The 16319-nt window shown below is 52.0% G+C and overlaps 1 protein-coding gene across 3 annotated transcripts in view; it reads left to right on the top strand.

Annotated features, from left to right (window-relative positions):
• The window catches only part of EPHB2 (EPH receptor B2), a 179260-nt gene that overhangs the window by 56301 nt on the left and 106640 nt on the right, over positions 1-16319 (top strand). For all 3 annotated transcript variants that reach the window (XM_017676558.3, XM_037017936.2, XM_037017937.2), the window contains exons 2-3: positions 4974-5038; positions 7893-8577. In XM_017676558.3, the coding sequence (XP_017532047.3) occupies positions 4974-5038; positions 7893-8577 (750 nt within the window). The remainder of the gene's footprint in view (positions 1-4973; positions 5039-7892; positions 8578-16319) is intronic.

Below are 16319 nucleotides of genomic sequence, written 5' to 3' on the forward strand. Positions count from 1 at the left end.
AGAGGGAGAGAAGAAACCCATACAAAAAGCCCCAGCAATTTATGAATGAGCGTGTTGTCTGCTTTGTAAGGCTATAGCTGCTGCATCTTTAAAATAGCACAGATGTAGAATGAGAGAGAAGTGGATTCAAATCCCAGTCCTGCCTGTGTGTCCTTACACAGCTTGCCTCACCTCTCTGACCTCAGATTCCACAGCTGTAAAATGGCATTAATAGTATGTACCCCACAGGTTGTCTTGAGCCTGAAGCCGTGTTTAGAGTGCCCGGCTCAGTGCTTGGCACACAGTGGGTGGTAATGAAAGCTCCTGCTGTCTTTGGAACTCTCACATGCTGTCACTAGTGTGGACAGCAGTGTCTGGGCCCTAGAGAATGATGGCCCAGGAGGGGGTCCAACAGAGCTGACCAGGGGGGATCGGAGAACGGGGGCAGCCACCTGCCCCAGGCTGAACACAGGGGCTGTGGGGGGATGGTAGCCTCTACAGGGCCCCATGCAGCCACCTTTTTGTTGGCTCAACACTAACGACTTCAGTGTGTCTCCCCTTTTAGCTCAAATATTTCTGAAATGCACACTGCTCATTCACACATAGCCAGAGGGGCCTACAGGCCTCCCCAGCCTGTGCAGTCAGGGCCTCCTGATTGCTTTCCTCTGTGCAGTCGATGGGAAGGAGGGGGTGAGGGTGCACTGGGGCTCGGGCCAAGCCACTCCCACGGCCGGAACCCTGTTTTCCCACCAAGGAAGGCACTCTGGGCTGGTGGCTGGAGACCCTGGTTCCAACTTTCATCTGGATGCTAAGAATCTGTCCATACAGTCCAGCTTCATCTAGCCATTGGCATTTTCTTAAATGGCCCCTGACAGCATCCAGGGCTCTCTGGAGTGGGAGTGCCCAGAGGCAAGTGAAAGGGTGTGTTAGGCAGAGGGGGTGGCACCAGGAAGGTTGGCAAGGATGTGGACAGGTAGACATGACCTTTACCGGGCAGCCAAGCTCAGCCCCCAGCTCTCACCATTCCTTGTCCCACCCTCACTCCATTCAAGTGTCACTTCCTCCAGGAAGCCATCCCTAAATTGGGCATTTTCTTCCTCTCCTTCCACACCCAGATCCCACGACCCATCATACCCCACGCACATGCCCGCTGCAGTCTTTGTCACATTGTGTAGTGATTATCTGTGTACAACAAAAAGTTTCCCCTGCATGAGGGATTGTCATTGTCACTGTGGGGATGATGGGATGGGGACATTTCCAGCACTTCAGAGGCAGCTTGGTAGAGCCTAGCGGTCCCCAAAGTGTGGGAAGTGAAATGCTGTTAGGTAATTTGCAGATGAACATTTGTGTTTATTTTCCTTCTTGTAATGGCAAGTGATACTGGTTTCCCATTTATAATGATAACTCTTTCCTCTTTAAAATGCACTTAAGAAAAGGAGAGCCAGTTGGGAGAAAAACAGTAGCTAAAAAACAGTACAGGTCGTAGGTGGAAATGGCTAAAGTCATGAGTGTCATCCTGATGGAGCAAAACACGTAACATGTGTTCAAACCCTACAGTTTTGTGGGTGGAGACATTTCAGCCTTCAGCTGAAGCTCCACCATGTCCCACGCCCTGTGCTGGGTCTTGGGGGCAGGCCGAATGTGGAGGAGGAGAAAATCAGAAAGAGCAGTGTGTGTGAGGTGCAGGGGTGGGAGAGAGCAGCACAGACTGTACAACGGAGCACAGCCTGTGAATGGAATAGATGTGTGACCTTGGGCAAGTTCCTACACTTAGCAAGCCTTGGTTTTCCCATCTGTGAAATGGGGCGGTAACAACTATCTCTAGGCATTGTGAGAATATTGGTGAGGGTCTCAAGCTCCTAAACAGCAGGGTATGTGTAGAAGGAAGGAGATCCAGGTGATAGAAATAGAGCTTAGCTTTCTGAACCTACCCAGGTTCCTGGGGCAAGAACTACTAACTCCAGATCCCCTGGGGGAACTGAGTTTGACTCTAGTACTTGGTTTGAGAGGAACAAAGAGGACATTCAGGGTATCCCACGAACGCAACTTCAGACAGACCAGGAAGGGCTCCCCAGAGCCTAGGGCCCCCAAGCGAGAGTCTGATGTTTGTCAGATATTGGTAAGCACGGTCAAGGGTGTTGGGGGAACCTCTTGGACCAGCCTTTACTTTGAGGAAGCACCTAATGAGCCCAAAGGAAATGGTGCGTGTGCAGACACTGGGTCAGCCAGAAAGAGCCACACTCGGTCTGAGAAAGAACAGCTGCCACTCACCACGGATCCTCTTTGTGCTGGGCTCTGAGCTAACACCTCCCCATCTCACTGAGTCCTTCTATCCACACTCGGAAGGTACTGTGGCCATTTTCCAGGTGAAGAAACTGAGGCTTCAAAAGGTTACAGGTCCAAGGTTACAAGGCAAGTAGGTGGCAGAGTGGGTGTTAGAATCCAGGCCTCTCTGACCTTCCAGCTCTGCTTATGTGCTTTTTTGCAGAGGGTGGAGGGAGGTGTCAACACTGAAAAGCAAAAGACCTAGAGGAAGTTGAGGGTAGAGTACCTTGGGTTCCCCCCCCCACAGCCCAGAGGGTAACGGCTTTCACAGGGCCAGGCTTCCTGGCAAAGCCCAGGACTGGTGTGGGGAGAAAAACACGGGAGGTGGCTGCCTTCCACATCCTTCCCCGGGGATCTGCAAACTTCACGCTCCCACTTACCACCTTCCTGTCTGTGAGCCACCCAGCCCATCGATTTCCAGTCCTTCTGAGATCCTCCCCTGGCTTGTTGCAGATGTGGTGGGAGGCAGAGGGGGGCAGCAGAATCCACCCCCACACCCCACTGGCCTGAGCTCCCTGGGAGCCCAGAGTTGGAGCACCAGCTTTTAGTGTGCGACTTCTGGCAAGTCGTTTGCCCTCTCTGGGCCTGAGTTTCCACCGGTACAATGAGGATGTCAACTCACAGCCCCTCCTCTGGGCTGTGGAATCCTCTAGTGCTTGGCCTCTGGGTCAGCCCAAGAATCCAGCCGAGGGGTGGGGGCCACCTGCTTGGTGGGCTGGCCTCCCCCACCAGACCCCTTCCTAGTCCCAGGCAGAGTCTCCTCTGCCTTGTTCCACACAGCTCCTAGCAGCTGTTCCTTGGGCCCAGGCAGAGAGCCCAGCTTGGCGCGTCTCTGGCTGAGACCGATGAGAGAAAACAGGTTAAAAGTTCAGCCCTTGTTCTCTCCAGGAAGAAAAATCTGTAGCATTCCGAGTGTGAAAAAGAACCCTTTTTTCAGCTCTGAAGGAGCACAATAGAACTTCCCTCCAATTTGCCATCAAAAAGATGCCCTTGGCACTGGACTCCACCATCCCTGGCACCCCCTCCCCCCTCCCCAGCCTCCAGTTCAAAGGGACACAGTGACCGCAAACACGGCCACAGGCGGTCATGGGGTCACTGCTGCATCCTGTCTTGTCAGCTCCTGGGTCTGACCAGGGTCACCTCTGGCTAAATGCTTCCCCCTAGCCACGCTGCCCCTGCCCTACTTCCAGACCTCAGGGGCCGGGACACTACATATCCTGCCCCACTCTCCTTGCGCTAGTTTGTTCAGCCCAGGCCATCAAACTAAGTCTCTAGAAGTTTTATAGGGTAGGAGGCAGGAGATCTGCAGCTCCCACTCTGCCACCAACTCACATGGCATCTTTAGGAGTCTCTTCCCTTCTCTGTGCCTGAGTTGCCCTGTCTTCAAAATGAGGCAGCTGGGCTGGATCAGAGACAGTATCTCGAACAGTGGGTGCCAGTTTCCTGGAGCGCTGTGGTGAGAAGCACTGTGCAGCCACAGAATGTGGAGATTGACTAGTGATGTCTGCCCTGGATGCAGAATTGAATAGTAGCAAGCATGGCCACTTAGCTAAGTGCTGTGGAAGGTCCCACTATGACCTTTTAGGTCTCTCCGCCTACTCTCTCATAGCTGCGTGTATTTCACTGGTCAGGGACCAGACTGTCAACTGCTCCATAGCAAGGACTCAATATTCACTATTTTCCCTGTCAAGGTACCCAGCACAGTGCCTGATACATAACAAGCATCAGGATATATTTGTTGAATGAATCCTTGAAAGGGAACAATTTAAATCTGTTCAGTGCATTGCAATTCAGTTCAAAAATTGTTTTGAATCTCTTGTGGCAGGGAAAGAGTAGAGGGGAGGGGTCCTGTGGATCTGGGGTAAATGGTAATCTCTCTGGTCCTGGGGATCTCCTTTCAGCATTGGCTCCTTCTCTCCAGCTGCTGGAATGAGGGGGGCCAGAAGGGTCTGAGTGGTTCAGAAGCTGATCTGAGTTTCCTGAACCCTGAGAGGGCAGGTGACAGACTGGCCCCCTGGGCACAGTGCTCCCCCTCAACACCTCTCCACCCCCAGAGCCCTATCTGAGGAGCAAGTTAACCAAGACCCAGGGGAGGAGGCCTAGGAATGGGGACACGATGGAGGACTCCAGTTTCCTCCAGGGTCAGGGTATCCCCCACAGGAAGTGCGGCCCAGAGGGCAGAAGTCACCTAACTGAAGGGAGTCCCCTCTAAGGCCTACGTTCCAGTTTTTGAGAATTTGATGCAAGCTTAAAAGCAAACAGACACCCCAAGTTTGACAAAATTTTGAAGGTTTCTGGTTGGACTCTCAGTTTATTTGAAAGATCCCAGTTTAAGTACCTACCCCAGCAGTAAAGTAAACCACCTAGGTTGGTGAGACAGGATTGGCTGGGAGGGTTAGGCAAGACCTTGAGGAGAAGGGCGGGAGTTGGGTCCTAAGGGGTGGAGCCTGGAGGAGTGGAACCAGATGATTGGCTGGAGCATGGGAGTGGGTGGGATTATGGAGAGAGAGAGGCAGGACCTACAGGAAGGGTAAGCTGGAGGGTTAAAGCCAGATGATTGGAGCAATGGAAGTAGGTAGTGCTCTGTGAGGAAGACCCTGGGGGTGGGGTCTTGGGGTGATTGACAGTACTCCGCAGGCGAGTGGGTGGTGACTCTGCTTTCCCCACAGAAACGCTGATGGACTCAACCACCGCGACGGCGGAGCTGGGCTGGATTGTGCATCCTCCAACAGGGGTAAGTTAGTGGTCCCCAGACTTTGCCTGGTTCTCCAGGAATCCTCGGGTTCTGCTGCAGGGCCTGGATGCCCCCTCACATTGCAGTCCCTTTCCCTCCTTCAGGGAGCGGGGCTGGGCCTCTCATCGCCCCACCCTCCTGGTCCCCTAACATTAATGGAGTGCCAGTTACCATGACAACATGCTGGGTGCTTTCAGCCTTGATTCTATGGAGTCCTCAGGGCAAGGCTGAGAAATAGGTACCCGCAATACCCCCATTGTACAGATGAGGGAAGCGAACTGTCATTTCCTGAGCACCCACTGTATGTCAGGTACTGTACCAAGGAGGCACCTTTACACACATCTCCAATCCTATGGGGAGGAATCTTCTATTTTACAAGTGAGGAAACTGAGTCTCAGAGCTGGAGCCATCTGCAAGGGGCCCTACAGCTAGTAAGTGATAGGGCTTAGGTTTGTATCCAGGACTGTGACCAAGTATTCCGGGCTCCCTTTCTGGGTCCCCGTTGCACAAAGCTCCCCCTCCCTGAGCGCTTATGATTACACTTCCTTGGGTTCGGTGGTCAGAGTCTGCATCAGCTGTGAGCTGTCCGAAAACAAGATGGAGCACAATTTGGGATCCCTCCTTCTTCCCACAAGCAGCCCAGCACTTGCGTTCAGGCTGTGGGGTCAGGCATGCCTGATATTCTCTCCAGTTCTTCCACTCACCAGCTGTGCAATTTGGGGCCAGTTCCTTAACCTGTCTGAGCTTTAGTTTCCTTCTCAATCAAGTGGTGATGATAATCTCTTCCTCACAGGTCTGTTGTCACATTTTCCTACAAAGCGTCTAAGCACAGTGCCTGGCAGAGAGAGGCCCCAGTACTGAGTAGCTACAATAACTATCAGCAGTGTCATCATCAGTTTTAATATCATTCCCTCCTCATCCCCCTACTCCCTGCGGAGGGCTCCTGGCCCCTGCTGCCCATCCCTTCCCTTCCCCCCACCCCAGCTCCTCTGCTGGGACTCAGCTGCTGCCCCAAGGAGATGCCTAGCACACCACCCCGCCTCCAGGCCTGTACTCTCAATAGGCAGGGCCCCAGGGTCAGGCTTCTTTCTGTGGCTCTTTCTTGTCACCAATTTTCCATCTGCGAAGGCGGCTGGGCCCACAGCCCCACCCTGCCAGTAATGAGGCCAGGCTGGGCTGCAGGGCCCCCGGACGCAATTATTTGGGGTGTTTAGGCTGCAGGGCCTCCGCATGTTAATTAGAGAGAGGGGAGAAAGGCAGAGTGCTCTAATTAAGTGCTCTAATTAAGTTCTGAAGAAGAGCAGTGGTTGTAACAAGGGGCTGACTTTGTCACATGGTGCCATCAAAAAAAAAAAAATTAAAAGCAATCTAGGGAGCGTCAGATCCACTGTTGAAGTAGAGGCTGGGCCAGCAGGCTACGGCTCAGCCTTCCCCTTCCCCAGACACACTCGACCTCAGCGTCAGCCCTCCCTAGGCCAGCAGCCACTGCTCCGCCCCATGCAGACTTGGCCCAGAGAATCTGGGGGAGGTTAAAGGACAAAGAACCCCCACTTGAGGGTAACATCTCTCCCACTACCTGCCCCCACCTTGCCACAGTCACATTGGCAGTTGGGGAAATAGAGGCTCAGAGAGGGGAGGTGATTTGCCTAAGGTCACACATCAAGTTAGCCGAGCTGGGGCAAAGCCCAGGACTCCCAGAGTGCTGTTGGGTCCTTGTGCTTCGAGGCAGTATGGGCAAGTGTGGGGATAGGTCTGGGTGTGTGCGACCTGTAGCAAGTGACTTCCAGTCTCCACCCCCTCATCTGTAAAATGGGGATAACCATACATGTCATGTGTGATAATCAATGACAAAAAAATGAGATGCTCTTATAGAACCCACTCCAGGCTCAGCACAGGTGGGAAGAAGCATTGGCTGTTGGGCCCCCTTTGGGGTTACTCCAGGTGAAACCAGCCCAAGGCTAGGAGGGCATGGAAGTGTGAATAAAGGTTTACTGTGGGAGTGAGCTTGGCCTGTGAGGGTCTCAGGAGAGAAGCCTGTGCCCTTCTGTCCCCACCTTCCCGCGGCCCTGCCCAGCCCCTCCAGCAGTGGGCTCAGGAACCCAGCTGGGTGTGTGAAGCCCAGGCCAGGGCTCAGTGAGCACGCAGAAGCACCTGCCCCCGTTTGGGGGTGTGTGTGGGGTCTCCCTCCAGGCACTGTCTTAGCCACCTCAGGCCCCAGAGCAGACTGCTATCTCTGGAAAGGCCCCATTCCCCCCATCACAGGGGCAAGGACTCTTCTTCCATCAGACTAGGGTTCCCAAGGCAAGGACTGTGTCTCCCTGGTCCAAGAGGGAGCTCCCAGCAGGCAGAAGTTCTGTCTCCCCCCTCAGACTGGTGGCTCCCCAGCACAAAACTACGTCTGCTCTCAGCAAAGGAGGCTCCCTCAGAGTGGGCCTTGCCCTGTTCTCCCTTCTAGGTGGGAACTTCCCAGGAACAGGCCAGGTCTCCTCTCTCAGACCAGGGATCCCCTGGAGTGAAGGGTGCATCTCCCATATTGGCCAGGGGGACACTGAGAGCAGAGTATGTGCCCTTCCACTCAGACTACGTGGCCCCCCCCATAGGCTGGGAAATCCTTCAGGGCCAAGGCCATGTCTCCACTAGGCTTGGGAGATCTCTGACAGTAGGGATCGTGTCTCTGTCATCGGACTGGAAGACCCTATAAGACAGAGTCTGTGCCTCCCCCATTAGACTAGGAGACTCCTGATGTCAGACTGGAGGATTTCCCAAGGTGGGGCTCTGTGTCTCCCCTCCAAGATAAGGCATTCCCCGTGGCTGGGCCCTTGCCTACCCTGCCTGATGAGCATTTCACCCACAGTGGGAAGAGGTGAGTGGCTACGATGAGAACATGAACACGATCCGCACATACCAGGTGTGCAATGTGTTTGAGTCGAGCCAGAACAACTGGCTACGGACCAAGTTCATCCGGCGCCGTGGTGCCCACCGCATCCATGTGGAGATGAAGTTCTCAGTGCGTGACTGCAGTAGCATCCCCAGTGTGCCCGGCTCCTGCAAGGAGACCTTCAACCTCTACTACTATGAGGCCGACTTTGATTCGGCCACCAAGACCTTCCCCAACTGGATGGAGAACCCGTGGGTGAAGGTGGACACCATTGCGGCCGACGAGAGCTTCTCCCAGGTGGACCTGGGTGGCCGGGTCATGAAGATCAACACCGAGGTGAGGAGCTTTGGGCCCGTGTCCCGCAGCGGCTTCTACCTGGCCTTCCAGGACTATGGTGGCTGCATGTCCCTCATCGCTGTGCGTGTCTTCTACCGCAAGTGTCCCCGCATCATCCAGAATGGTGCCATCTTCCAGGAGACACTGTCGGGGGCCGAAAGCACATCGCTGGTGGCTGCCCGGGGCAGCTGCATCGCCAATGCTGAGGAGGTGGACGTGCCCATCAAGCTCTACTGTAACGGGGATGGCGAGTGGCTGGTGCCCATTGGGCGCTGCATGTGCAAAGCGGGCTTCGAGGCCGTGGAGAATGGCACCATCTGCCGAGGTAAGGGCCACGTGGGGCATGTGCCTCCGCAGGTACGGGATTTGGGCCTGGCAGCTGGGAACTCAGGCTGGTGAGAGCAGTGGCCTGCAGCTGACCATTAGCACTATTTGGCCAAGGTTTCCAAATCCGCAGCCATTGTTCAGCTTCTTAGAGGGAGGCATGTGAACGGCACTTCTTGAATGGTGGTATATGTGTATGTACTTCAGGGGGTATGCAAGATGATTTTAGGAAAAAGGAGGATAAAACTTTCTAAGTTTCTCATTTTAATTACTATATGAATATTAACAGCAAGTAAACAAAAATGGTATCGTTTACTTTTTTAAGAAAATGTGTAAGTCATAATAAATAACATTTATGAGTCACTACTGAGCTTTTGCTGTATCAGTCAATATAGGCCAGGCTAGACTGAAGTGACAAACTAAGGAAAGCTTGCTTCTTGGTGGGTGCTCACATCTCCTGGTTCAGCTTGGACTTCCTCCCTCTGGGAGCCGAGCACGGGAAGGAGCCACCACTTGGAGTGTTGCAATCACCAGGACAGAAGGAAGCAGGCAGTGTGGCAGATTGTATACTAGCTCTAAAGCCTCCCTTACACAGCAGTCCACATGTCACTCCTGTGCACATTTGCAGTGGCCAAACCAAGCCACGTGGTTACTTCCAAATCATAGAGATGGTGAAACACAAGCCCACTGGAAGCCAGCCTCTTGACTCCCATTCTTACTCTGTGCTAACCACTCTGTGTGTCCGGCTCATTTGATCCTCACAAGAACCATGTGAGAGAAAGCACCATTTTATATGAGGAAGTCATGGCTCAGCTTGTTCATACAGAGGGTAGGGATGGGGCCAGGAGCCTGGCCCAGGTCGTGTGATTCTGAGCCCACACTCTTATCCCTGTGCTACCTCAGGTAAGTTAAGGAAAAATTACTGAGTAAACAATAGTGCAGGTAGTGTTTGATTGTGGCCCAGAATCATGAAGGTGATTTGCAAACATAAGTTTGTAATGGATACTGTACAGTAAAAAAGAAGGCTGTGAAGGTAGATAGACGTGGGTTCAGATCCCAGCCCTGCCAGTTACTGCCTGGCTGTCATGGGCCAAGTGTGAAACCTTCTTTCATAGAGTGATTGTGGGGATTCAAGAACTTAAGACCTGTAAAGCACTTACAATGGCTTCCAGTAGACAGTAAGAGATTAATAACTTAACCAGAAGAGACGTGATGTCACCAAAGCCCAGCCCGGCACAGGTACTCTGTGGCATGAGCTCTGATGGTGACGGTGATGGTTTAGGAGATTTGAAGCCTACTTGTGCCAGTTCCTCTTGCCTCCCCCATTGGAATTGGATCCTGGGGTACTCCAAACACCAGGCTTAGCACTTGGGCCCTATTCCAGGGCCCCTGAGGAGCCAGTGAAAGTGTACCTGAGGTGGTTGCCGTGATCCTTGCCTCCATACCATGCTGTCACATCCGCCGTCTCCAGGCCTTCTCCCTCCATGCCCTGAGGCAGCACTTTAAAGGTCCCTCGGAGGAAAAGTGGGGGACAAGAGACAGGGGTGGTGGCCTGTGAGGAAGCTGTTGCAGTGATCTCGAGATGGTGGCTGCCTGGACTGGGCATCTTCATTGCCCGGGAAGAGGAAAGGGGCTTTGACAGTGAATCAGACGAGATGTGGAGACCAGCTGGAAAGGAGGAGGGGAAGAACTGAGAGGGAACAGGGATTCCAGCTTGCAGAGGGGTGATGGTCCTGGAAAGGAAATGGGAAAGTTGGGAGAAAAGGCTGGTTTCTTGGGGAAGATAACAGATCTGGTGTTCTATACTTGTGTGTGAAAATGCACAACCTGGGGAGATAGCAGGTGCTGGGGGCGGGGGGCAAGGTGGATCAGTTACTCACTTATCACTGCTTATTCACTCATCAAACCTTCCCTGTCACCTGCTCAGTGTCAGATCTTGTGCTGAGCATCAACTATGACAGAGGAAAATCCAGGTGTGGCCCTGCCCCCTAGGAGCTCACAGTCTACAGAGGAGACAGATTGTGAATGAACAAGGGAGGGGGAATACTCTAGACTTGCCTTAATAGAAATTGTTCAGGCTGCAGAAAAAGAGGGAGGGCTTCACAGAGGAGGTGACACTGGAGCTGAGTCTCGGGAGAGGGATACATTAACTAGGTGGCTCAGGTCTTCTGCAGGATGGATCTGCATGAATAAAGACTTGGGGACATGAGTCAGCGTGGACTATTTGGGGGTCTGGTAAACTGTTTGGTATGGCTGGGCTCCAGGAGGGGTAGGAAGAACTGTCACTGGAAGGTGCCAGATGGAGAGGTGTACTGGTTATCTAGTGCACCAAAATTTAGCAGCTGAATGCAACAAACATTTAGGATCTCACCATTTCTAAGGGCCAGGAATTCAGGTACGGCTTCTGGTGCAGGGTCTCTCCTGAGTTCATAGTCAGGCTGTCGGCTGGATTGCAGTTTCATCTAAAGGCTCGCTGGAGAGGGATCTGCTTCCACGTTCATTCACACGGCTGTTTATGGGCCTCAGTCCCTCGCCACACAGGCCTCTCCCATGTGCAGTGGCACCCCCAGAGTTAGGGAGCCAAGAGAGGGCTCGAGAACACCCACAGCAGAAACCACAGTCTTTTTATGACCTCCCCTCTGAAGTGACAGCTCATCATTCGCTCTGTTAAAAGTGAGTCACCAAATTCCGCCTCTCCTCCGGGAGAGGGAATTACCTGGGGTGTGAGTGCCAGGAGGTGGGGTCACTGGGGCCATCGTAGAGGTCACCTGTCACAGGCAGTCCAAACTTCTTGCAAGTAGTGGGGACTCGAGGAAGTGCTGGGGCAGCGTGTGGGCCCAGCCCAGCCAGCCAGTGGGTATGAGTGGAGGGCCAGTCAGGGTGTGATTAATGAGCTCAGGGAGTCTGAAGAACTGCAGCTGATGCAGTGGGATGTGCTGCAGCCACCCAGACGTGGGGCTGCTGCAGCCCAAGTTCCTGAGGCTCCAGCTGTGCTGGCCCGGGATGTGCAGGAATGGCAATTGCAGCTCACATCTGAATTGGCAAAATGCTTTCTCAGCCTCCAGCTCAGGGATTCTCAGCCTTTACTGTGCCTCAGAATCCACTGGGAAGTTTGTTAAAACTCATATTCCTGGGTCGGGTGCACACCTCTGCCCCAGGTCTGGTTCCGTGACTCTGACGTGGGGCCAAGAACCAGCATTTTAACCAGCAGCCCTGATGCTCTGTAACAGTGCCATTAGCTCCGACACGTGATGTGATGACATCCTTGGCCAGGCCCGGCCCCACCACCACCCCAGGGGCATCAGCAGAATCTCTGGAAGAGTATGGTTGGGAAAGATTCATTTAATAATTGAGACATAATTTGATAGGAAAAATCCATTGCTTTGTTAATACAAATTAGAGAAAATAAGGTTGGATACGGTCTTCTTGGCAGATGGGAAGTAGATGAGTGCTTAGGGGGAGTGGCGACCATCCCAGGGGGTGGGCAGAGGTGGCTAATGGAGGGCTGGGATTCCCAGCGCAATGAATGGTTTGTGAAACTATAGGCTAAAGTAACTTAATCTTTCCAGCTTCCTCTAGTGCCTACTGTGTGCAGGGCATTGTGGGGAGAGGAGGGGCCTATAGAAACTAACCATTCAACAAGCAAGTATTGAGTACCCTCTGTGTACCATTTAGCCCTCTAACAAATACAGACAGTCCCTGACTTAACAATGTGAATTCAACTTAAAATATTTCAGCTTTATGACAGTGCGAAAACAATACACCTCCAATAGAAACTATACTTAGAATTTTGACTTTCGGTCTTTTCCTGGGCTTGCGATACATGGTACGATATTCTTTTGTGATGCTCAACAGCGGCAGCAAGCCCCAGCTCCCATCGGTCACACGAAGGTAAACAGTCGACACACTTAGAGCCATCTGGGACCCATACAATCATTTTGTTTTTCACTTTCTGTACAGTAATCAATAAATTACATGAGATATTCAACACTTCATGATAAAACACAGTTTGCATTAAATGATTTTGCCCAACTGTAGGCTAATGTGCATGTTCTGAGCATGTTTAATGTTAGCTAGGCTAAGCTATGATGTACACTAGATTAGGTGTATTAAATGCATTTTCAACTTACAATGGGCTTATCAGCATGTAACCCCATCATGAGTGGAGAAAGATCTCTATGTACTGAGTACCTTCTATGAGCCAGGCACTTACCAGTGGTGAGGAGCATAGATGAGAACAAGACCATTACTTGCTGTCCTCCCAGAGTTTTTAGTCTGGAATGGGGGAAGATGGAGGAAAAAAGCTCACAAACAAACAAATAAAAGAGTTACTGACTGTGATGAGTGAAAGGAAAAAAAATAGAGTGTAACAAGAGTAATCAGAAGAAAGTTCTGCTTTAGCCAGGTGGGTTAGGGAAGGCTTCTTGGAGGAGGTGTTGTTTGAGCTGACAGGTGCCACCCTGGGAAGGCTGGAGGAGGGCACCCAAGACTTGAGGTTTGGCCTCAGGAGGCTTCTGGGAGAGCAAAGGACTCAGACACACAGGGAACAAGGCAGGGTATGATCCTTCCAGAAATGAGGTCCATCCAGGCAAAGCTCTTTGGGAACATGAGGAAGACATCCTTTCTAACTAGGAATCTTAGAAATTTTTCAAGGAGGAGGTGGCATTTGAATTAGGCCATGAGGAATGAACAGGATTTGGATAGGTGGAAGGAATGGGTAGGTCGAGGAACCGCATGAATTAAGCCCCCAGGGTGTGATGGCACAGGGCACACATGGTGGGTACAGGGGCCACAGCCTGGCTTTGCCCTGTTCATTCACGTGTCCACTGTTTGAGTGCCTAATCTGGGCCTGCTCTGGCCATACAGCTGCCAGGGAGGGACTCCTAGGACTCTCTTCAGAGGAACCCCTTCTCCTATTCTAATCCCCAACCTCCCCAGTCCTCACTGGGGGTTGCCACCAGCAGATCTGCTGGCAAGATGGCAGCCCTGGAATTCCTTCTCTGCAGCCACTCAAGCCCCCAAGTCTGTTTCCCTGACTCTTTCCAGATGTTTATGGGCTTGACTGTGAATGTGCCCCTGCCTCAGTTTCTCCAGGTTTATCTCTGCATCCCTACTTCCCTTCGCCTCTGCTATCCTGACTCAGCCCTTCCTAGCTCTGCCCATCGGGAGACCCCCGGCCTAGCCATTGTTGGGGGTTCTGCCCTCCTTTCCCCCCATCGCAGACCCGCATCTATAACGGATCCGAAGGCAGTGCCGCTGTGTGATTGCTGTGATACTTTCGAGGTATAATGGGATTTTTAATATTTAGCTTGGACAGAGAGAGGGGCTGCAAGCCAGTGGGAGGGGGCCTTGGGGGCTGGGGGCGCGATTGCACACACATGTTGATCCTCTGGCTCCAGCTCAGACTTCCCAGTTCCCAGTGGCTGGGCTTCCCCTCCCAGCCTCTCCCTCTTCTCCACCCTGCCCTGCTTGGCAGCCCCCAGTCCTGCTCTCTCCCCCACCCCTGGCCTCTCCTTGACCTTGGCCTAAGAGACCAGTTTCAAACCCAGCCCTGTATCTCACTAGCTATGTGACCTTAGGCAAGCAACTGACCCTCTCCCAGTCTATTTTTCTCATCTGCAAAACAGAATAAACAGAGGGTTGCTACATAGAGTAAATGAGAAAATACCTAGAAAAGTGTTATAAAAATAACTTTTACAAACACCGCCTTTTGCCTATGAACATTTTTCTTTTTAGTTGATGAGCTTTTTATTTTGAGGAAAAAATAACTTCCTTATCACAAAAGCAATGCAGGTTATTTGCAGAATCTTTAGAAAATACTGATAAGCAAAAAGGAGAAAATTCACATCACCCAAAGATAACCACTGTTAACGGACTGTTATAGATCGTTCCCAGTGCATTTGTGTATATTTACACATATTGATTTTTTTTTTTAAAGAAAAAAAGGGACTCCTGATAAAAAGACACAGGGATTTTGGACTTAAGGAATATTTTCTGGACATTTTCCCCTGTCATGTTAAATCCATAACATTATTTTGGGAGACTCTTAGAATTCCATAGGAAGATGTACCACAATTTATTTACCAATCCTCTATTGACTGACATACTGGCTACTTACAGGTTTTCACTATCTTCAACAAATGCTGGGATGGACTTCATTGTTCCACTGTCTTTTTGCCCTGCTGATATTTCCCCTTTCCAGGTGTGGAATTGTTGGGTCAGAGGGTATGTACTTTCTTTAGACCTTCTGACACACATTACCAAATTCCCCTTCAGAAAGGCTGGGTTGAGGTACCCTCCTGGAGGTGGACTCCCAGACTGCAGGTTTCCCTGCACGCTCACCAGCATGAGATGTTGTGCCTATGGCTTTTTTCTTTTTTCTGTTTCTCTGCTTTTCTCCCAGAATCCTGTGGTTCCCCAGCCAAAGCAGGGAGGGGCCAGGGGTCCTCTCTAAGCCCCTAGGGTTGAATCCTGGGCCACCCTTGGTGTGGCCTCCTTCCCACCCTGCTCTCAGCTCCAGCCCTTCCCACAGAGGGTAGACTAGTGGCCCAGATGTGTCTGGTGAGTCTATGGGGGTGGAGTGCAGTCGGGCCCGGGGGTGAGGAGGGAGGCCGCCAGCTGGCAGAGCTTGTGCTGGCTGGGGAAAAGGAGTGAGGGCTGGAATGCTGAGTGGGAGGGGAGGCCCAGACCCCCACACAGAAAGTTCTGCTGCTTGTCTTCAAAAGCAGGGTGGAGACGCCAACTTGGGGAGTGAGAGAGGTGATTGACACCCACTCCAAACCTCCAGGCTCAGGCTAGGTTTGAAACCAAACAAGTCAGCCTTTTGGGAAGGATGGAGACCCTGGCCTGTGTACTCGGGCTGTTCAGGTCTTTGCTCTTAAAAATCGGAGGTGCCCCTCCCTGCCTTTCCTATATGCTCTCAAAGCATCTTTTCTTGTTGACAACTATCCATCCATCTGTCCATCCATTAGTCCACCTGACCATCTGTCCAACCAGCCAGCCATCAGACATTCACTGAGCATAATTTATTTTCCAATCCTGTCTTGATCAGCATGCCAGTTGCTTGCAGTTTTTCACTGTTGAACAAATGCTGGGATGGACTTCATTGTCCCACTCTTTTTGCCTGACTTTTTGCTTCCTGGAGGAGTCACTGATGTCTTCATAGAGGACGAGAAAGTTAACATATGTTGAGGGCCTATTATGTCCCAGGCACTATGCCATGCATTGGGTCCTTGGAAAGACCAGTCATGCCTCTGCCCTCAAGGACCACCCAGTCTAGAGATGCTTGCAGACATGTCTGTGGACAGTGGAAGTAGAAGCAAACAGAGATGCTCAGCCTATCCAGGGAAGTGTCAGACAGGGCTGCAACCGTCAGAGGAAGGCTTCAGGAAGAGGAGCTGCTCAAGTGGGAGCTGAGTGAGGAGCAAGAGGTAGCCAGTCAAGGAGTAGATGCAAAGACCCCGTGGCAGCCAGGTTGGGTGTTCCTAGGAAGGGCGGGAGCCCAGTCTCCCCTCCAAGTCAGCTAAATGGCAGGATCTATATATCAGGGCCTGGGGTGATTCTCTCTCTCTCTCTGGTCTCCGTATTACCTCAAGGGTCTGAGCAGAAAATGCTGGGTAATTTTGGCTCCAGATCCTATACCAGTTCCCTTGTTTGTCAAATAATACACCCTAGGCACCTACTGTGTGCCAGTCCTGGGCCAAGTGTGGGGAGCACAGAGATGCCAAAGGCCCTGATGCACAC

The sequence above is a fragment of the Manis javanica genome, chromosome 4 (genome assembly GCF_040802235.1).
Source record: "Manis javanica isolate MJ-LG chromosome 4, MJ_LKY, whole genome shotgun sequence".
Taxonomy (NCBI): domain Eukaryota; kingdom Metazoa; phylum Chordata; class Mammalia; order Pholidota; family Manidae; genus Manis; species Manis javanica.